The 21,981-nt window shown below is 40.8% G+C and overlaps 4 protein-coding genes across 7 annotated transcripts in view; 3 read left to right on the top strand and 1 right to left on the bottom strand.

The window, feature by feature from the left end:
• Window positions 1–6,378, bottom strand: part of LOC102313687 (transmembrane channel-like protein 6) — a 13,804-nt gene extending 7,426 nt beyond the window's left edge. For both annotated transcript variants that reach the window (XM_042226367.1, XM_042226366.1), the window contains exons 1-10: window positions 6,185–6,378; window positions 2,345–2,463; window positions 2,095–2,226; window positions 1,877–1,993; window positions 1,651–1,780; window positions 1,426–1,513; window positions 1,097–1,348; window positions 865–1,004; window positions 632–776; window positions 129–290 (exon numbers count right to left, since the gene is read on the bottom strand). In XM_042226367.1, the coding sequence (XP_042082301.1) occupies window positions 129–290; window positions 632–776; window positions 865–1,004; window positions 1,097–1,348; window positions 1,426–1,513; window positions 1,651–1,780; window positions 1,877–1,993; window positions 2,095–2,226; window positions 2,345–2,463; window positions 6,185–6,228 (1,329 nt within the window). In that variant the 5' untranslated portion in view covers window positions 6,229–6,378. The remainder of the gene's footprint in view (window positions 1–128; window positions 291–631; window positions 777–864; window positions 1,005–1,096; window positions 1,349–1,425; window positions 1,514–1,650; window positions 1,781–1,876; window positions 1,994–2,094; window positions 2,227–2,344; window positions 2,464–6,184) is intronic.
• On the top strand, window positions 2,796–6,068 carry LOC102313380 (synaptogyrin-2). Its single transcript, XM_014338029.2, has 4 exons — window positions 2,796–3,815; window positions 4,630–4,867; window positions 5,017–5,150; window positions 5,233–6,068. Exons 1-4 carry the CDS (start codon window positions 3,723–3,725, stop codon window positions 5,338–5,340), a joined length of 573 nt encoding a protein of 190 aa, XP_014193515.1. The 5' UTR covers window positions 2,796–3,722; the 3' UTR covers window positions 5,341–6,068.
• A 2,234-nt stretch (window positions 6,379–8,612) lies between the features above and the next one.
• Window positions 8,613–11,460, top strand: syngr2a (synaptogyrin 2a). Its single transcript, XM_005936174.3, has 4 exons — window positions 8,613–9,009; window positions 10,445–10,682; window positions 10,803–10,936; window positions 11,019–11,460. The coding sequence occupies exons 1-4, from the start codon at window positions 8,911–8,913 to the stop codon at window positions 11,220–11,222; spliced, it is 675 nt and encodes a 224-aa protein (XP_005936236.1). The 5' UTR covers window positions 8,613–8,910; the 3' UTR covers window positions 11,223–11,460.
• A 1,825-nt stretch (window positions 11,461–13,285) lies between these two features.
• Window positions 13,286–20,456, top strand: cant1a (calcium activated nucleotidase 1a). 3 transcript variants are annotated; one of them, XM_005936173.3, is made up of 4 exons: window positions 13,286–13,464; window positions 17,568–18,236; window positions 18,349–18,552; window positions 18,642–19,598. In XM_005936173.3, the coding sequence occupies exons 2-4, from the start codon at window positions 17,591–17,593 to the stop codon at window positions 19,010–19,012; spliced, it is 1,221 nt and encodes a 406-aa protein (XP_005936235.1). In that variant the 5' UTR covers window positions 13,286–13,464; window positions 17,568–17,590; the 3' UTR covers window positions 19,013–19,598. The 3 variants fall into 3 exon arrangements, with proteins under 3 accessions (XP_005936235.1, XP_042082308.1, XP_014193524.1); XM_042226374.1 differs by lacking the exon at window positions 13,286–13,464 and adding an exon at window positions 13,471–15,641 and having other exon boundaries at window positions 18,642–20,456; XM_014338038.2 differs by lacking the exon at window positions 13,286–13,464 and adding an exon at window positions 15,666–16,916 and having other exon boundaries at window positions 18,642–20,456.
• The last annotated feature ends 1,525 nt before the right edge of the window (window positions 20,457–21,981 follow it).

The raw sequence follows: 21,981 nt of genomic DNA, 5'->3' as shown, positions 1-21,981 counted from the left end.
AGATATCAAAAGGTCTAGCAGAAAAGAAGAAGTAGCTAACCACAGTGGGTGGGGAATTAAAATTTACATACTTAAAGTGGTGCTTGACTGTGCATGAATGCTACCATTTCCTTTTCCCAACAATGTACCTTGATGTTGAATTTTTTTCCTGACAGGTTGTGCACTCCTATGGTGCCCAAGAAAATGCTTATTAAGCATGCGGTCCACGCCAACAGATGAACAATAAGGCGGTGAAGTTGTTGCATGCAGGTCTTTTTGTCTTCTCCCTTGATCATCTCAGACAGCTGCTCCTGTTGGAAAAGCACCATTTGTAAACTAAGCCTTTCGAATAGGGTGCTTATTCTTTTTAAACTAAGGACATGGCCCCGAGGGTGACATAACACGTGAACATGTGATCAGGTTCCTGTGAGCAAACGATAACCACAAACACTACTATGTGTGATGTCAAACTGACAAAGACTGCTGCAAAAACTGAAATACTTGTTGCTAAGAATCATCAAGAGAGCATTCAGTGTAAAGAAACCCTTTTTAAATAACTTGGTTGGTTTGGTCTATTTTAAAAATAATTTCAACAAAACAAGAACCAAAAGAAACGTTTCACGCTTCAGTGAGTATTCATATAAGGTCGTACTTTGAGCTGAGTGCTGATTTTCTCAGACTGGAGTCTGACAGATATCTTCTTGCTCACTTTAAAGTCCCAGCAAGAAAAAACTTTCACAGCCAGATTCTTGTTCGATTTGAGGACTTGAAAGTTTTTTCCGAAGGATTTGGACAACCTGTCAAAAAAAACCCCAAAAAAACAGTATAAAAAAAAGACACAACAAAAATAGAATTAAAGCATAAGTAATTGAGTTAGAGTTCAACCTGTACACAAGGATGATGCAGATAATGAAGAGGGTGAAGCCGATGGTAAAGAAATAGGCTGCTGGCATTCGGTATTGGTCTCCAGGTAACGTTTCACTGGAGTAATAGCCGTAAAACATCAAGCTGTCAGAAAAGTAGCCCTGTCAAAGAAAACATTAAAGATAGCTCTGGTTTCTTTGTCGCTGAAATAAGCTTGTAAATACAGCTGGGACATGATGTACAGCCATCTCACCGTGCCCGTGAGAAGCTCAATACCACTGAAGTCTGCTTTAGGACTGTGAGGAGGGTTGATGGCTTGTGGGATGATTAGGAACAAGCCAGTGATGACAAAGAGGAGAAGGTTAAGGAACAGGAGTGTTCTCAGAAAAAGGAAGTAGGACAGCACACCGGTTCCGTAACGTCCGCTCAGTGTCTTCAAGGCTGAATGCCACAATTTGAACGAACTGAAGACGGGCAGGCAGCTAAAGAGGCAGTGGCGCCAAGTCTGAGGGGAGAGGAACATGAGCGTGTCGCCTATACACATGGCGAAATCTTATCACTGTGTACGCTGTTTGCACTTACCATTGAAATGTACATGCTTAGATGAGTGTAGCAGGGTATATTTCTGCCGATGAATGAACTTTCAGTTTTTAAACTGAAAGCAACTTTTCTAGAAGAAGATAGGGAGAAAAATGGTAAGACGCCATCCAAATAGATTCTAAGATTCTTGAAGATGACGTAAAGTACTGATTGTGATTTCCATTGCACGACTCCTCTGGTCACGCCAGTGGTTTGTGTCTCACATACCGGATTTCGATCTTATCTGCCAAGCTAAGTGGCATTGCTCGCAGCTTGCGGGTGCCTTCACTCACTGAGAGGCCTTGGAGGCTGGACACCAGCTGGTCCATATTATTTTCAGCGGCGCACAAATTGGAATCTGTGGAATAAGAGAGGTCAGATCTCACTGTAGTGAGAGGGTTAAAAGTAGAACGAAAACACTTGTTAACACCTGTCAAAAAATAGCAAATGGCACCTTCAGTGTTGATTTCCTCCGCCTCTGCCAGAACAGAGGCACCCTGGACTGGTCTGGAGAGGTGAGGAGATTCATGGGATGAGGCCTGATATCGCACTCGCCGGGATTTATTTAATTCTGTGTGGGTGAGGAATTTCGTTTTGAACAAATGTTGTAGTTAACACGTGTGAATAAATCCTAGCAAACATTTAGACAGCACGGAGAGATTTTCCCCTCACCTGCAGTGCGACTAGGCATCGAGGCGAGCACCTTTACCGTTGCAGCCGACCAGCCGTGTCTCTGCAGATGGCTGATCTCTTCTCTGTCGTGTGATTCGTCACTCGTGTAACTGCTTCTGTTTGACTGTACATCTACGAAATGATAGGTTTTATAGGTTTTATAATCTGTAGATCAAAAATAAAACTACAGATAGAAATTGGATTCTAACATTTCGCTGGGGTGTAAACAGCAAACACTGAGTCATTGTACCTGTGCATTCTTTAAAGACTTCCATCTCCAGTATTTCAGGGCAATTTTGGGTGCTGGTTTCTGGCTCATTGATGGGATTGAAGGAGAAATCCTGAGCTGGTTCTCCATCTGCCAGATTCCTACAAGGGAGTAAACAGAATAATGACCAAAAGTCCCCAAAACCTTTGACCAACATGAAGAGGACTTATAGCTCATGTTGTTTTATATGAATAGCTTTTGGAGTTTTTCTTTGGACATTGGCTGCTTTTTCACTTATTTTCAGGGGAGTGCTTTTTTCATCTGTTACGCCGCCTAACTCTTAACTTTGCATCATTTATGCATAAAAATGGCCCCTAACTCAAGTGAGGAAACAGCGTTATGTCCACACATAAAAGACAACTCAGAAAACAACCACGACTGACCATTTTAAATTGTATCTTTAGGCTCTTGTATATTTTAGCTCAAACAGCTATATATTAGCTGAAAACTTAAAAAAGCATACCTTTGCATGTTGGTCAGTGAGTCCTTACGAATTTGAGGAAATTGAACAAGTGGACCACAAAAGAAGAAGCAGCGAGCGTAAAAGGAAAAGGAAATAATATATACAGCAAATGGACAGGATCTGAAAATCCATAAAAAATAGAAAAAATTTCGAAGTAAGACCAAAAACAGGACCTAAAAGATGCATTCGAAACTTTATTTAATCCATCTTCTATTCACTGAAACCTCATCAGAAATGTTTTCAGTGTTTGTCCGAGATATGCCAAGTTGCACAAGAAGTGGAGTGAAAATCAGTGGCAGCAGGTCTGATGGAGCGATGAACCCAGATTGGAAAGTTTTTGGTTCAAATCATGGTTAACATGTACGCAAGACGTAACGACAGAGGTGCAGATATGAGTGTTTAGAGTTCTAAAACACAGTGGCGGCTCGACCATAGGTTACGTTTTTTGTGTTGGGCATTTTGCTAGAATTGATGGAATTACGAACACAGAAAAGTGTCGTCAGGTTTTGATCACCATGCAAAACTGCAATCTGGAAAACCTGTGATTGGCAATGGCTTCATTTTTAAGCACAACAATGCAGTAAAAGCAGATGTGGATAAAAAAGAATAAAAACACAGTAGAAACACTGTCAGTTATAGCCTGGCATCTCCGCATGCGTGTGCGTGTCGTGTTCATCATTTTCACAACTTTTCATCCACTTGGCAGATGCATTGCAAACGAGATTAACCTGTTCTTTTTTTCACACTAATGCATAGCATGTTGTAAGGCCAGTTTCCACGGCACCTACGAGGTGCTTTTCAGCAAGATTGTTCAACAAATCGAAAGTACCCAACTGTAATAGGAAGGCTTTTCTTTTTAACTTAAAACTGTCTGATAGGCAATTTTTGTGGAGTAAAATGGAAAACACTGGCAATCTACCCTCATTGGATAATGATTCTTTTGATTGGAGGAGATTTATAAAACAGACTGTTTTGCGCACCCTGTGCTGGGTGAGTGAAATTATATTAGTATCAGAGTTAGCCAGCCACATTACTCACTGCAAAGTAGTGACTAATGCAGGCTTTTAGATATATGTGCTTAAACCTGTCTACATGAGGCATGAACACCCAGTGTAGACAGGTTTAAACATTTTAATTAACTGTAAATTAAATGTAAACTATGCAACGACCGATAGTAGCAAATAATCCTGTGTCACCACACTGCCACCTGATGATGAGTGACATGTCTTAAAGGCTTTAAAGTTTTTTGCTCCTGTAGTTGAAATTTACATTTAAAAGTCAGAGAAGGTGCGCTTCCTTTTTCATAGCACAAAATTTTAAGCAGCACTTTCTCTTAACCATACAATAGTAAGCGTAGCTAATTGACTATATAAAAATAACTTGACAACTAAAGATGCAAATCAACACTATCACAAACAAGGAAGTCAATGCTTTAAAGTATTTATATTCATATATTTATTTAGTGTTTGCCGTGGCTGCAGCAGGAGGAGGTAAAACAGGTGGAAGGTTAGTAGTTTGATTTCTCTCTGCAATCACCGATCTGTAGTCCAGAGCAGTGCCCCACCTACAGGACTATGTGAATATTTTTTTTCCGGACAAATGTCAAACATGTTTATTTTATGTTTGATATTCTGTGTAGGCAAGCAAGTTGATGTTGACAGAGCTCTACTTCTTCAGAAAGGCGTCTCTATTTTGTTTTCTTTTTTTAGACTGCTTTCTTGCAATTTCATAATCTTGCAATGCTGCAATGTCATGATCTTGCAACTTCACCCGGGACTGAACCCTGAGTGTCTCCACTTTGCAGGTATTCGCCATTGTTGTTTTTGGAACCATCTCAGACCAAGGCTACTATAGCCCCACGAGTAAAACAAATGCCACCTGCATGTTTAACAACAATGAATGCGCATGCAGCTATGCGGTGGGAGTTGGAGTCCTGGCCTTTGTGGCTTGTGTTGTGTTCCCCATCCTGGACGTCATCATTTCAAAGATCTCTAGTGCCACAGCGAAAGATCGCATTGTCAAAGGAGATCTGGCCTTCTCCGGTAAGTCAGCTTTAACTGCTATGCCATTTAGTTCATTAAAGGAACAAAAGAGTACAAAAGAAGGAAGTGCAGCCTGTCATAACTTGAAGCTTTCATCAGCTGTAATCTTTTCCCCTGAATTTGTTTCTCTGCTTTGAATCACCTGACAGCGGCTATGACCTTCCTGTGGTTCATCTGTTTCTGTGTCTTGCTCAACCAGTGGACCAGAACTAACTCCGAATATGTCATGGCCGATGCTGCCCGAGCTGCCGTTGCTTTCTCCTTCTTCTCAATCATCACCTGGGTATGTCTGACGTACAACTCACAGTTGGTTTGGAATCTCTTGTGCGAACAATTAATGTACTAATTCAAATTTCTCTCAACAGGCTGTTTTGGCGTACGTTGCATACGGAAGGTATAATGTAAACCTGAACACCTGTGAGTGGCTGACTGCTTTATTTCCCAGAATCATTGGAAATGGAAATTCTGAATAGATGTTCTCTCTCCCACGGTGCCCTCTGTACAGCATAGACTTTGATTGTTCAAACCCCACACAGGTGAGATTTGGATTCGAGGCAGCAAATATTAACTTTGAGACTGACTTTCAGCAGCCAAACAGATTGGACATGTAGGCTACTAAAAGTAAAACAAAAGGAGCCTGTCTGTGTTTGTTGTTTATTTACAGTTTACTTCAACCATTTTCAACCAATGAGAAGCTACGTCTGTAAAAGACTTTCCATTTGATTATTTAAAAAATGTTCGGATTAGAAAAAGCTCTGCTCCTCAGGCTCGTATGCGTTGTTTGTATCAGCTGTGTAACAAGACATTTTTAAATTGTACTAGAGAAAATGTGTGTTCCTCGTTAGTCATGGTTAAAACAGACACTCGGCACTCCTCTGGCATTAAACGCATCACCTATTATCCCAGGCCTTGAACATGTGAATTATGTGTTTTTATAGGCAAACTAGTGCATAAATAACATGTTTACAGGAAATACCCTAATCTAATTAATGTTGATTTGTGGTAACAGTTTCATTATGTTTTTTCTCTGACAAACCAAATTAATAAACTGCAAACTAGAGTTTAGGTAGCATGTTATTGTGTCTCATTGTCTATTCCCCCTTTTTGCTATTTTTATCTGAAGTGAAGCACTTTGTAATTTTACCTGGAAAGGTGCTATAGGAAATACATCTTTATTCTTACTTACGTCACAGAAAAATATTTAAAAAAAAAAAAAAAAAATTATAATATATATATATATATTTATATATATATATATTATATATATATTATATATATTATATATATAAAATAGTTGTTTTTTTTAAAGAGACTTACTCGTAGTCGATATCTGTTTCACAAATGTTCACATTGTAATCCATGGTTTTTGATGATCACCGTTTATCTCAAACACGAGTCTGCTGTGTAGTGGAGCAGTGCTGTGTTGCACTTCTGAAAATAAACTATCTGCAAATGAGTATGATGCTTTATTTTGTCACACTGTCTAACTTCTTCTGTGATAACCTCACAGTGTTGCTTTGCTACTTGTGACATCCTGCCACAACCTTTATCATAGCCGCTGGGGTATTAACAACTTCCTGATTTACGATCTCTTTTTTTTTCTTTAATCATTTGAATATGAATACAGAGCAAAGAGGAGGAGGTTAGGTTAGTCTTTCTTGACTCTTTAAAGACATAAATGTTTCCTTTCAGTTGTTTGCTATAACATTTCATGACCATTCTTTGTATGGGGACAAAGTATATGAATAACTGTAACACAATCACAACAGCAATAATAGAAAATACGTCTAATTCATTTTTTTCCACTGGAAACATTTGTATTTGCATTCAAGACATCTGGAAGAATAAGATGAGCATTTTGAGTTATGGTTGACCCTCCAGTGGTCATAATAACAAACTACAACATTATATTAGGAAGCTAAATGAGTTGCAGGAAAAAATATACAGGCTTTTGAAATAAAGTCAAAACCAATGTATTGTAGTACTGTATTTCATGCATTTGAGAGTATATGTCATTGTTTCTTGTATAATTATTTTTGTACCATTGTTGGCAAATAGTTTGTGCTTTGTAATTTGTTTCAATGTGCGTGACCTTTTGGTTACCTATGAGTGGGTGAGTGAATAGTATTATGATTGGTTACTTCATGGTTAAATGGCTATTTCCAGCCCTGTGCTTGTTTTAGAAATGACCGTTCTCACTCTGGTGTAGTGAATTTGAGGGACTAGCACAATACCTTCAGTCCTTTAATATAGGACACAAATAAATCAAACCTTGCAAAAATAAGCTAATTATTGAAAGGAAGAGATCAGATGAGAACTGAATGCAGAAGGACAATAAATACACAGCACTGAGGTAATAATGTAATGCTGTACTAAATTCAGTAACCACTTTAAAGTGATGTCATTACTTCCGTTACAAAGGCGCAAAGGAATAAAACATAAAAATCAAACATGCCTTTTTCTCCTTGTGCGCTTGCACTACAGTCAACGGATGGCAAAGGGGAGGAGTGGAGATGTGAACAGTATCTTTATTTTTATTGCACAAAAGCGCAGGTGTATGCATTCGTTTTTGAGTTAAGACCCCAGCACTGTTCGTTGATGCCAAAGAAGAATATCCAGGCTGCTTGGAGCTGATAGGCAGATAGACTCCTGGTGGTGCTCAAATACTTGCCCTTTTGTTCTCTTAAGTTCAATTCAGTTTTATTTATATAGCACCAAATCATGACAATTGCCTTTATATTGTAAGGTAAAGACCTGCAATAATAGAGAGAACCCCAAAACAATCAGGTGTCTTCTGTCTATTATTATATAACAATCAAAATAGCTAATGATTAAATACAAAGAGGTGCATGGGTGACTGAAAACGGAAAACTAATTGCATCGTAGAAAGCCCCCAGCACCCTAGCACTATTGCAGTAGAACTAAGGAAGGGTTCAGGGACACTTGATCCTGCCCTTTCTGCAAAACAGTTTCTTTTTTCATCTCAGTGTGAAGTGATAATTTAGTAGAAATCTGTTGATTATGAGTGTTTGTGTGAAATGGAAAAAAAAATCAGCACGTAAAAATGTAACAGATATGCAGCTGTGTAAAAATGTATTAGATTTTTTTTTTTGATGAGGGATTTTTTTTTTTTGTGCTCATCTGTGGCAAAAGTTATTCAAATAACCATTTGTTACAACTAAGGTATATAGAAGAGCACGCAACACTTTGAACCTTGGCATAGATGGGCTACAGTAGGAGAAGACCCCATGGGCATCCTGTCAGCTCAGCTAAGAACGTGAGGCTGAGGCTACAATTTACACAGGCTCAAGAAAACGAGACAGCTGTTACCTGGACTGATGATTCTTGATTTCTGAACATGAAAGCGTCTACCCAGCCTGTCTTGTATCAGTGGTATAGGCTACTGCCGGTGGTGTAATGGTGTGGGGATATTATTATTTATTTTATTTTTTGTGCAGATTTAGGGCCCCTTAGTAGCAACTGAGCATCATTTAAATGCCATAACCTCGCTGACCATGTCCATCCCTTTATGACTACCATCTTCTGACAGGTAAAGGTCAGAAACATCTTAAACTGGTTTCTTTACCTCACATTCAGTGCTCGACAGTCATTAGATCTTAGCTCAATGAGCACCTTTGGGATGTGTTCGAATCGTTCACATGATTGGTTCATCCGAATCATGGATGTGCAGCTTGCAAATCTGGAGCCACTGTGTGATGCTATCATGTCAATATGCACTAAAATCTTTTCAGCACCTTGTTGAATCTGTACCATGAAGAATTAAAGCAGTTCTGGGTGGGAAAAGGGGCCTTGAACACCAAACACGGTAAAGCAAGGTTTACATAATAACACGGCCTCCGTAAGATCCACGGCGTTGAGGATTTAAACTTCCGGGAGTCCCGTGAACGCATCGCCGCAGGGGCGGCGTTAAAAAAGTTTTGAGGAAGTTTTTTTGACAAATCGAAACTGCCGCAGTTGTGACAGGAAGACTTGTCAGTTTGTCCTTAAACTGTCTGACTGTCGGGGTTTTCTTCACGGGGAAAATGCAGAACAGTGCTTACGGGGCCTCTTTGGCCGGTGGCGCCTTTGATTTAGCGAACTTTCTAAAACAGCCTCAAACTATTTTGCGCTTCCTGAGCTGGGTGAGTGACTTCACGGAAACGTTAGCATCACAGTTAGCCAGCTGTCACTGCACTGAGTTTAGCTTAACAGATGTGCGCTGCCAGCGCCCACCCAAATTAGTGAAAATTTTGTTTTTTTAGCTTTTTGTGCGGTCAACGCGGGACATTATCTGAGTGTCACGTTTAAACATTTTAATGAGCTTTCAGTAAAGTGTAAAAAAAGGTGTTTCTGTGGCTCTGGTTGATGGTAGCTAATAATAACTAGCAACTGACCAGTGCTGTGTCACCACACTAACTGCCACATGATGATAAGCGATCTGCAGACTTTTAATTTAAAGTTTCTGTGTTCCCGTGGTTTAAAAACGAGACAGGTTAAAACAACAGGAGTTGTTTGCTTTTTTTCTTGTAGTTTTATAGTTTAGATAATTGTCAGAAATTGAAGCTTCCGCCGTCATCTGTTGTCAAGTCAACTCCAGTTGTCAGGTGATTGGAAATGCTTAATGTGCAGGCACTGCAGTGGAAGCTTAAGTATGCAGTGTTACTAAAGCATACCTTCACAGTGCTTTGCAAGAAAAAAAGCAATACTAACAGAAAACAGACAAGTAAAGGTTGTGCTACAGTATTTGCTTTCCGGTAAGTGCATTTAAGTTCAGTGGGCCTATTAGTGAAAACCTACATCTGTGAACAAGACTGGTAGAAAACAAGGATATTTTATTTAACTAAAACTATGAATCAACTGTTTTCAAAAGGTTACTGCACTGATTTTCCTAAATCTCGCTTCTGACATACACCCTCCATACAATAATAATCAAAACAAAGGCTAAAACTAGCACTGAAATTTATAAATATTAAACTAAAACCTTTTCAAACAATATAAAGTAAACTGCAATAAGTCAATCCAGTCTGGAAACTAACTGAAACTAAACCGAAAGAAAAATGAAAAGTCACTATGTAATACAATTCAAAAGAATACAAAACTATAATAACTAATGTAGGAAAGTTTAAGTGTTCAAATGTTATAAATAAAACCAACATGGTTTTGCAGGCAAATGGTTGTCCATAAGTTCATATTCTCTTCAGATGTCTTCATGTAGAGTATTTATAAGAATGCTTAAAACCTGTTCAAAATCATACAAAATGCATGAAGTCTTCATGAATTAAGAAGCTAGAACATGAGTGAACAGTGACTCGGTGATTCGGTTGCCTTTTAAAAGTAGTATTTTCATTTTGTGTCACGTAATTGTGTAATGTTTTTCATGTTAGCTGTGTTATGAAAAAGGGGATGTGGGTCACGAATAGCTGAAAAGGTGGCGTTATACTTGTTTAGATTGGATTGACAGATATTATTTTTTTGATTAAAGAAGCTTTCTTGTAATGTGAGTCATGGTAATTTCGCAAACTCCATAGCTGCGTGGCTTAAACTTGGCCTTGACCTTTTTGTGTCCCGTCTTTGCAGATATTCTCTATCGTGGTTTTTGCAACCATCACAGCCGAAGGCTACACCAACACGAAGGAAAAAGATGAAAACGAGTGCATGTTCCACAACTCTGACAGTGCTTGCAGTTACGGGGTGGGAGTCGGAGTCTTGGCCTTCTTGGCTTGTGTTTTGTTCCTCATGCTAGATGCCTACTTCCCGAACATCAGCAATGCCAAAGACCGAAAACACATTGTAATAAGTGATCTTGCTTTCTCTGGTAAGAGTTGGTTTTCATTTTTTCACCACATAGTTTAATGAAGGAACTGTGCCATAAATCAGGAAGTGAGACTTAAAGTTAACACATGAAACATGTTTCTCTCCTGTGAACACCTGACAGCGGTGTGGACGTTCCTGTGGTTCATCTGCTTCTGCGTCCTGACGAGCCTGTGGTCCAAGACGACAAACGAACAAGTCGTGGCCGACGCTGCCCGAGGTGTCATTGCCTTCTCCTTCTTCTCGATCATCACCTGGGTGAGGCTGAGGCAGAGTTCGCGTTAGCTTTGAATTTGCTGTGATAAAAGATCCTAGCACTAATTCAAAGTTCTCTCTACAGAGCCTTTTGACCTACTTTGCACTTGCAAGGTATCGCCAAGGAGTGAATGAATTCGAGCAGGAATACAGAGACCCAGCCAACGACCACAATGCTCCTTACCAGAGCAGCCCCTACTCCAGCACCAGCGGGCCCTCTGGCTATCAGCAGTCACCTTTCTCCAACACCCAGGAGACTCCAGGAGCGTATCAGCCTCCATCTTATTGAAAGACTAAGATTCAAAGGCAGGAATCAAATGAGGAAGTTTTTCTTTTTAAATATGTGTGCCAGTTGTTTATTTTACAGAGCCGGACCGTTCTGTGCACTCCCCCTTCTGTTCCTGCTGAACGCGTTTGGTTTTCTGGGTGCACTGATATCTTTTTAGTTTCCTGCAATGGTGGAAGTTTTGCTGTGTTGTTCACAGCGGGTAAAGTCTAAAGATGTTCTTTTATTTGCTAGCAGGTGATTGTCTTGGTTAAAAAAAAAAAAAATGAGAGAGAGAGCATGGCCACGCCTGAGTTGCCTTTGTACCAAAACCGCTGCAGATTTTTCAGTGCCTCCTTTAGTTACTATTGCGAGTGCAGTTTGCTGCTGTTCCTATCAAAGCACTAATTATCAGAAAGGTTAGACTTAGTGTAGTTCATTAGGAAATCTGGTTTGCATTGAAAATTTTTACTGAATATGTAACTGTTTATTGTTTACTTCAATAACTGCAATTCAAACATACTGCTCTTTCACCACATTGCAAACTCATATTATTCGTTTAGTTGGTAGATCAGAAGTATCGGAAGTCTATAACTACTGTAATGCCGCGTGTTTGTGTCTTTTTATTAAGTAATCAACCACTAAATAGGCTTTCATGCACTGAAAAACTCAGTTTGTTTCTGTTTGACATTTTAATTTGTCACATTCGTTTCTTTTTATAGTTTGGCTTTTACAGGTGTTTTGATTGATTTATATTGGATTCTTCTGTTGAATTCTTTGCTTAGGATTTTTAAAGTAATCAATGCCATAAATGTCTCAGCCATAGGTTTAGCAATTCTTTGATGTTGTGGCAAATTTGGTATTTATTTTCTTTTTTAATACTGTTAAATTCAGGTACATGACAATCAAATTGAATCATTTTCCACATTACTTTTTCTTCTCCTCTGCACTTTTGCTTTGTCACCGCTTTGCAAATGTTCCTCATTAAAGTGCCTTGCACAGTGATCCTGTATCAGACGGAGTGTGCCAAATAAAAACAGGTTTTAAAACTCTGAGTCAGACTTCATTAAAAGAAAAAGCCAAGACTGTGTGTAGTTCCTGCCTCTGCCCCTTTGTCAAATATTTGAATAGTAAATGTGGAGGAACACTTGAGGTGTGGAGACAGCAGGATCCAGACAACAACTGTGGTACTAAGATTTGAGTAATACATTATAGGTTAAAATAAAAGTAAGTAGAAGTGAAAGCTGCTCCCTTGTCTTAAGAGGAGACCACAACGGGAAGCTCCACGTTTGATTTGAGTTTTACAGCAGTCCTTCCTGATGCAACCCTGAAGGGGATTTTTAAAAAGTAAGGCTTAAAACAGGATAAAATAAAAATATCAATTACAAATGAACTGCAATAAAGAAAAGAAATATATTAAAAGTTAGGTTTTTGTCTTAATTACGGCAGAATTTTCATTGTAACAAACTTAAATAGACACCGGTTTATACTTTTATTTGAGAAATCTACACAAAATCTAGAGTGAATGCTCATATTCTAACACCTGTCTTCTCTATCCAATAATATGAATCATAATAAACATGGAATAGTAGCTTATCTCTTACAGTACTGTAAGCCTTTATCATAAAGGCTTGCATGCATAAAGGTATAAAGCCTTTATACCTTTGAGCAAAGTGTGTATGTGACACATGTCCTGAACTTCTTAAATGTGATAAACACAACCTGTAAAAGAAACAAAGATAGATGTGATCTCGTGGCCAAGGTAGCAGCCACACAACCCATAACATAAAAAAAGATTCTAAAATGCATCGTAAAAAATAACATCCACAACACACAATATTTAAATAGATAAATGAAACATCTCAAAGTCTCTTTTGTATTCCTTATTCTGTTTTTTTTTTCACCAATAGAGAGACATGTTTAAATTTTGGTCTTTCTTTGCATTATTTAATGTATGTAAAACTAAATTAAATTCTAAAGAAATCCATAAAACATTATTAAAGTATAATAATTCTCACAGGTAGGCTGAAACTTTAAGTTATCATATTTCCGACAGCCCCTGAAGGCAGCGTTCTCCCCCCTCCCTCTGCATCGACTACACGTAAGCACGACATGGTGCTGTCGTCATCAAACTGACATAGGAAGTAATGATCGGCTGTCCGGACAACGCAAAAAGAGGAAAAGGGGCCGAGGAAGGAAGCGACACAATAATGACATCCAAGCTCCGACCACCGGCGGACTGAGAGCTGAAGATCCCACATCTGCGGTGAGTAACGAAGCGGGAGGAGGGGTTTGATCGGAAACGTTTCAGGTGGCCGTTACTGACGGCATCTGCGTTTTAACCTCTGCGCTCCTGGCAGGAGAGAGCCACAGCAGCTAAAAGCACGCTTGCAAATGAGATGATTGCGTGTGTCAGTCCAAAAGCTTCGCCTTCTTCACCGAGAAAATCAACTATGATGGTCCGGCAGACATTTAATTCCCTTACAGGTTTAGTGTCTCAGCGCTTAAAGGCCTGGAAATAAAAACTTGGGTATTGTCCTGGTTCACCCGCAGCTTCTGTTATCTTCTGGGAATCTGCAGACAGCGCAACCACGTAACATCAGGTCCATAGTGTGTGATGCACATTTGTTTGTGGCTCCTTGACACGCAGGGCATTTAAAACCCGAGTTAAAGTACTCAGTAAAAGTGTTTATTGGCCTCACACACACTTTGAAGGTCAGCCTTACCAGATGTCATCGTTTATGGGAGCACAGAGGCAAGTTTATGGTCAGAGAGGCGCTTGAAAGGACACTCATTCAACATTATGCACAGTTGCTACCAGGCAGGGGTGGGTTTAGAGAACTTTAAATTATTCAAGTAACTTAGAGACCTGCAAACACAGATTAAAATGCTTGACTATAATGTGTCTGATTGTAATTCTTCTGATCTATTATCCAGTTTTAGTGAGCCTGTGTAAACCGTAGCTTCAGTTTCCTGTTCTTGGCTGACAGGAGAGACACCTGGTGTGGTCTTCTGCTGCTGTAGAGATCCAAACGTTTCTGGCACAACTTCACCTACTTCCAAGGTGCGTGAAGAGGTCCATGGCACACTATGGACCTGGTGAGGTGAAGACTCCAGCAACACATGAAACACTAGGGAACAACTTTATTAGCAGGCCAACACATTTCGGCCTGTGGCCTGAATGACCCCGATGAAGGCCACAAGTGTTCCTGGAGTCTTTATCTCACTTGTTGTGCTGCTGTAGCCCGTCTGCTTCAAGGGGCAATGTGTTGTGCATTCAGACATGCATACCTTGCTTCCAATAAGTGCTCATTTAACGACTTGAAGCAGCCCAGACTAATCTCCTCTGAGAGGCATTTCCACCCACTGCCACTCACTGGTATTTTTCTCCCTTGTGGACCATCCTCTAGGGATCACAACTCTAGAGATGGTTGTGTGGAAAAATCATCAGTTTGGCACCAGCAACCATGCCAAGTTGAAAGGCACTTCAGTGACCTTTCTTCCCCATTCTGATGCTCAGGTTGAACTCTTACGTTTTTAATTTTGCTTGTTTGATGTTGTTAAACGGATGTTTTGAGGTGCGGTGCAGCTGCAGAGACACAACTAGCCAAATCTATTGGTTCATTTTAGGAGAAATGCCGTCAGCTTTTTAACTAAGTGGAACGTGATCATTCCAATGAGCAGCCTTTCACCATCATCACCATCAGCTAGGATGCCAATTCTAAGCAGTTCAGTGTTATATTAGAGGGAAACGTCTGTGCTTTTCTTTAAAAACAAAGGCTATTTCAAATTCATCCCAAACTTTTAAGTGTCTTCTTATCACCCAGCGCTGTAGTCTTGTCTATTAGGTCATCTTCACTGCGTGGGGAATCTGAAACATGAAAGTATCGGGCTGAGAAGCTGAAAGGTTGCTTTTTAAGAAGCTGTCTGTGCTCTTAACATGTTTCCAACTAAAGTCCAGAAGGTGTTAATCACTTATTAACAGACATTACTGCGTCTCAGAGTCAGTGAGGTTTCCTGTGCGACTATGCTGCTCGCAGTCCTCAGTGTAATGATTACATTACAGGAACGCCTCTGATTGTAGGTTTGCAGCTAACTTCTATTCATATGTCCAGGGCTGTGGCTTTTCACCTTTATGCCGATAGTTGCTGAGCACTTAATAAAGGTTTTCGTAACCCTCGGTAGCTGTTCATTCATAGGCGGTGATTAATAACAAACTGAATGAACTGCGTTGTCTCTCAAAAGGCTTTGCCCCTTTGGACTTGGTGATAATCCTCCAAGTGTAGGTAAAGTTCACAAGCTTTGTAACAACATAGTCATGGTTGCAGTGCAAATGATCAGTGGGGAGAAAGACAGCTTTCGAGCTCAGGACTACTTGTGGAAGGACCTGTGGAGTAAACTTAATGACACAGGATCAGCGTGCGGGCAGGAGGAGACGAAGGGGTAAGCCGCGTCATCTGATTGTGTTGTGGGGCACAAGTAATTTTTACACCAACAGTCAATCAGCAACACTGTTTCTATTCTCAGCTACTCACTGAGTTTAGGTACAGTGGCGGGCCTCAGAGAGGGAGACCCGATGCTGCTGCCACAACGGACGGCTGTTTGGCTCAGGGCCCTCGTATGAAAGAGCCTTTCAGCTCCTGCTCCCCTTTAAGAAACGCGTTCAGGTTTCGGGGTATGATCCTGCGGCAGCTGGGCTCAGAGGAGCTTTAGGGTTGCAGAGCTTTTCAGGAGACCCTCTAACAGCGGACAGTTCCACTGCTGTGTTTGGGTTGTGTTGATTCAGCTGAAAGGTCACACGCACTAGTTTATTGGGTGTGTAAGCAAATAACAGGAATGTAGTTTTCCCAAGTTACAGGCCTTTCAGCTGTACGTGAGCTTGTAAAGTAAAATAAAAATGCGTTGTTTAAATTATTCCCAATTAATCCCGCTGTTTATCTGTTATCTCACTATCACGTGTTTTATCCGAAAACAAAATATTTAGGACGCTGCAATTCAAAAAGGGGTGAAAACTTCACAAGTTTGGATGATTTACCTGAAATAAAAACAGGGAAGAAGGGACAGAAGGTCCTGACAGATTAATCCAATTGTAACAATCTTTATTTTATATATTTTTAATGAATACAATGGGCTTTTGGACAGCTGGTAGGGCAGGATTTTTCAGTTTTCTGACAGCTTATTGAATGACTAATTTGTACTCTCTGTCCTTCTTCAGCCATCTTTATATATTTGAACAACGGCTCACGCACACAAAAAATCAGATATATTCAGATATGACAGAAGATGTCTGAATATATCTTTAAAGCGGCTGGACTTTCTGCAGTAAATCAATAGATAGTTTGAATTATTGGCCACTGTACATTTCAACACTCATGTTTACCATATCATTACACTACATGTGACAGCTCATCAGTGTGACAGTTGCTCAGTGATTGTGTACTTCCTGAATAACTTGTTCAGCCGCCCTCTTATTACCTCAGAGCAAGCTCCTCCCATCACCACGTCGACAAGTCTCATTGTCGGGCGCTTGATGGCCCGTATTTGTATTTGATATTCACCTAGAGCCGTTTCTTCCTCCTTCTAAGCAATCAATGTTCAACCAGTGGACTCCCTTTTTCCGCTCTGACTCTAACACTTAGTAGGATAATTAAACCAAAAAAAAAGAATGAAGCTATAACCTGAAATGAGTCATCTGCCTGCCATCGCTTATGGAAGTGTGTAAGTTGAAGTTAATTATTTTAATTGCGTTCATTCTCTCATTTGTGGATTAAGAGAAATGACGAAAATGAGCCTTTTGGTTAAAAAACCAATTGGCGTTTTTCGATTTTTTTTGTTAATACTTTTGCGTTGGCATTTTGGAAAGTCGTGTTTTAACTACGAGCCGAGGTTGCGACCTTTGCTCGGGATTTAGGATCAACCAACCCCATTGTTGTAGTTTTGGTGTTTGCTCACAGGTATGATACGTGTTCATTTCGTAAGGGCTAGAGCAGGGTGTCAAACTCCAGGCCTCGAGGGCCGGTGTCCTGCAGGCTTTAGATATCACCTTGGGTCAACACACCTGAATCAAATGATTAGTTCATTACCAGCCCTCTGGAGAACCTCAAGACATGTTGAGGGGGAAATTTAGCCATTTGAATCAGCTGTGTTGGATCAAGGACACATCTAAAACCTGCAGGACATCGGCCCTCGAGGCCTGGAGTTCGACACACCTGGGCTAGAGCAACTTTATGTGAATAGATGACCTCACTGTGGCTTGGTGCTGAAAAAAGGATCTCCGATAACCTCCATGTTGACACCAGAGAACCAGACTGAAGTATTTTCCAGTGGCCTCTCTGACAGTGAACTCACATTCTCTCTATTTTTCTGTAGGTCACTCCAAGCCTGGTTCCCCCATGCCTGCTTCTCCAGGCTATACTCGACTTGAGCATAATGAGCCTATGAACCCGCTGCGTATCTCCGTAGGAGGCCTCCCCATGTTGGCTTCCATGGCCAATGCCACCGACCCCCGGTTCCGCCTTAAGTGGAGGCCCATCGTGGCAGTAGCTGGCTCTGTGGCCTTAATCCTGCTGCTTTTCATGCACTTCAGCTCGGGTTTACGGTACCGCTCCTACGGCTCACGCAGCTGGAGAGTCAACCCGAGCGACGGCCACCAGTCGGATTTGCAGTACAATGACACCTATCCGCTCAGTCCACCCGAGCGCACGTCGCAGGGCACCCGCTATCGCATCGGCGTCATCGCTGACCTGGACACCAGCTCTCTCAGCGACAAGAAGATGACGTGGATCAGCTACATGCGGCGGGGGTACCTGCTGGTGTCAGAGAGCGGTGACAAGGTGGCTGTTGAATGGGATGTTGACAGGGTGGTGCTGGAAAGCCACCTGTCGGAGAAAGGCAGGGGCATGGAGCTGTCTGAGCTGGTGGTGTTCAATGGGAAGCTTTACAGTGTCGATGACAGAACGGGTGTAGTCTACCATATAGATGGAGAAAAGGCTGTACCCTGGGTCATCTTACCCGATGGCGATGGCAGCGTTGCAAAAGGTTGGTGTTGCACTGATATCTCTGTTATAAACAGTTCGATCTTGTGTACTTTTAGATGATTTGTTTCCACTTTTCATTTGCTTTGCATTTTCATGGTGCCTTCGTCTGATAGGATTCAAAGCCGAATGGCTGGCAGTGAAGGACGAGCACCTGTATGTTGGCGGTCTCGGGAAAGAGTGGACCACCACTGAAGGCGAATTTGTCAACAACAATCCAGAATGGGTGAAAGTCGTGGGCTTCAGAGGCGACGTACAGCACAAGAACTGGGTTCCCAAGTACAAATCCCTGAAATCCGCCGCAGGGATAGAGCAACCAGGTAAAGACGCAGATCTGATCTTGCTAACAGCCGCCTCCGTTTCCATCTCCGTGCTTTACTCATTACCGTATTTCCCCGAATGTCCTCAGGCTATTTGATTCACGAGTCTGCAGCATGGAGCGACACCCTACAGCGCTGGTTTTTCCTTCCTCGCCGCGCGAGCAGCGAGCGCTACGAAGAGACGGCGGACGAGAGACGCGGCACGAACCTCGTCCTTAGCTGCTCGCCAGATTTCAACGACATCAAAGTCAGCCGAGTGGGTGTACTTAATCCTACCCACGGTTTCTCCTCCTTCAAGTTTGTCCCCAACACTGATGACCAGATCATCCTGGCGCTCAAGTCTGAAGAGGACGCTGGGAAGATTGCCACGTACATTATGGCCTTCACACTTGATGGGCGCATCCTTTTGCCTGAAACTAAGATCGGGGATGTAAAATATGAGGGCTTGGAGTTTATATAGAGGGCTCACACACAGAGACACTCACACTTGAGGCCACTTCACTGTGGTTCTAGTTTGTTTACAGTCACTGTTGAACTTTTTGCACTCGCTGCTTCCTCATTGAGTCTAAAACACATAACTCCAACTGTTGAAGCGACATCGTCAATACAAATAAAAGAACTAATGGCTGAAAGAGTAAAGTTTCAAGAATGTGCGGATCGGGTTGTGGTGGACTGCGTTCTTCCTAGGCCAAATGTGGGCTTAAAAAGTACTGTAGCCTTTCTTATAATGAATGTACAAAAGCTAATTTATCAGACTGTGATTTGCTTTGGTTTTTTCCCCTGATAAATTCATCTTTATGCACACACTATACACACTCAGAAGGTCTAAGGTTTTTTCCCCTTTGCTCCATTTTCCACAGTATCACTCTGTCCACACGAGTATTGTCAGTGGGATAGCAAAAGCCTTGTTTTTAATCCTGTATATTGTTTGAAGACTGTTTTGGTGATTTTATCCTATGTAGTTTTGTTTGTTTTTTTGTGCGTGTGTGTGTGTGTGCGTGTGTGTGTGTGTGGAGGGAGGTGACTGAGTAAAATCGTAATTCCTATTTTCTGAGTCCTGTCATATCTTTTTACATGTTCAAAACACAATCTGCCAAAGTTAGACATTGTGTTTTGAACATGTTCCTGTTAAACCAAGAGCAGTTGTGCAATCAGGTATGTGCTCACAGACCTCAAACACAACTTCGTAACCACAGGAAAGAAGGTAATGCGTTTTTATTGCACGTAAGGATTTAGGTAAGTTTGTATTTAAAGTTTCAGCTTTTAATTTTTTGTGCTATCAGTTTGAATTTGAATAGATCTTCCTCTCTATCTCATGGAAATATATAGTAACACTTTGGAAGTACTGAGCAGGTTGATTATTTATTCTTTGGAGGATAATTTTAGGACGTAAAGTAAAGCAGATGGAGCATGTGTCATTTGCCGCTTCTTATTTTTTTGTCTTTGTGTTAGAGTCGTGCACTAGCTGTTGGAAATGCTCCCGCCTCGAAATAGTCTTTGTCTTCTCCTACTTCTGTATGTCTCTGGAAATTTGACATTTTGAGTGAGTAATCCAAACCACAAATACTTTTAAGTATATTCCTAGTTTTATAATTACACATAATAATAAAAAAGTGTAAATAATATACGTTAGTATCAAAGTTATGTAATGACTATGATCATTTAGTTAGTTACGTAACGGCTCTCGGGCTTTGGAGACCTGAAGCTCTGACTGTGCTCTCTTTACATGCAGTCTTGTTTGACTATCTTTGATGAATGTACTGGCTGATTTGGAATAGTTTCTAACTGATGTACTTCATATCAGGCACCTTTTATACACAGAATGAAGTCATTTGTGGGATACAGCAGCGGTTGATTGCTTTCTCAGTGTTTTCAGAACAAATAGCTCACGAGGTTGTGTCTCCTAAAAAGGGAGGCAGATTTAGTCATTAACTAGATTTTAGAATTAAAGGCCTGTTTACTTTTTTGTTTGTTTTATCTCAACCAAGATACAGGAGAAATAGTGTTTTCACTCTGTTTATCCAATATGTATTTAATCATTAGTTATTGTCAGTTATTATTAATGTCTTGCTGCTGTGGCAGATGGCTGCCCCTCCCTGGTTCTGCTAGAGGTTTCTTCCTGCTAGAAGGGAGTTTTTCCTCCCCACTGTCACCCAGTGCTTACTCATAGACGGTCATTTCATTGTTGTAGTTTCTTGGCAAAATATAAATAAAAGTGTGTTTAATTAATTCAAAGGTTCAGAGAGCAACAAAAGCCAAAAAGCAAAATAGAAAATTCAGGGTTGTAATAGAGTGTCATAAAAATAGTTTTTTGTTTTATTTTGCTTTAATGGATCTTTTACAGGATGCAAAATGAGCTAACAATATTAATATTGTTCAATATGAAATAAAAATGTATGTATTTACTCTGGCTTTTTTAAAAAAGAATATATTATTATGTTGAATAGACAGAAATCATGAGCCACGGGAAGGTGATGTGAGGCTGTTTGGCTCTAAGAACGTGTCAGAGGGCCGTGTGGAAATCTACCATGATGGGAAATGGGGAACAGTGTGTGACGACAACTGGGACATGGCTGACGCCCAGGTGTTGTGTCGCCAGCTCAACTTCCTTGGAGCCAAATCTATTGTGACTGGGAAGGACTACGGACAAGGTGGCTTTTATTTCCACTGATCCACCACCAGAGGGCAGTGAAATGATTGAAATTGTAGTTTGTGATTTCAGTTTAAACAAAGCAACTCTACATGTATGTGTACGCTCACCACCCACTTTTAGGTACACTTATTTACGCAGATTTCTAAGCAACCAATCACAACTCGGTGTATTTAGGAAATTAGGCATGGTTGGAGTCACTGAAGTTCAAACTGAGCAACAGAATAAGGAAGAAAGGTGATTTCAGTGACTTTGAATGTTGCATGGATGTTGGTGCTAGATGGCCGGTGTGAGTGTTTCACAAACTGCTGATCTATTTGGATTTCACTGCACACGCACCTGTAGAACAGTCTGAAAATGAAAAAGTATCCGGTGAGTATCGGATGTCTGGGCAAAAATACCTTGTTGATGCCAGAGGTCAGAGGTAAATGGCCAGTGACACAGAGAGTGTCACTTAGTGTGTGTCACCCTGTTTCACCCTGTCTGCAATTTGCAGGCTCAGATTGCACAAACTGAGTCACCCTGTCTACAGTTTGCATGGGCTTGCCCAAATTGGACAATAGGATATTGAAAAAACTGTTTCCTGGTGTGCTGAGTTTTGATTTCTGCTACACAATGTGGATGGTAATGTTAGAATTTGGTGTAAACAACCCAGAGGTACAACCCAGTTTCAGCAAGGTGTACCTAACAAAAGGGTAGGTGAGTGAATGAGTGCTGTCTAATATGTTATGGCAAGATGATTCAGTTTTTTTGAGTGTTGTGTCCATTTCCATTGTAGC

The sequence above is a fragment of the Haplochromis burtoni genome, unplaced genomic scaffold (assembly GCF_018398535.1).
Source record: "Haplochromis burtoni strain Fernald_Lab_line unplaced genomic scaffold, NCSU_Asbu1 Contig_209, whole genome shotgun sequence".
Classification (NCBI taxonomy): Eukaryota; Metazoa; Chordata; class Actinopteri; order Cichliformes; family Cichlidae; genus Haplochromis; species Haplochromis burtoni.
This window is presented reverse-complemented; position numbering and strand designations above follow the sequence as displayed.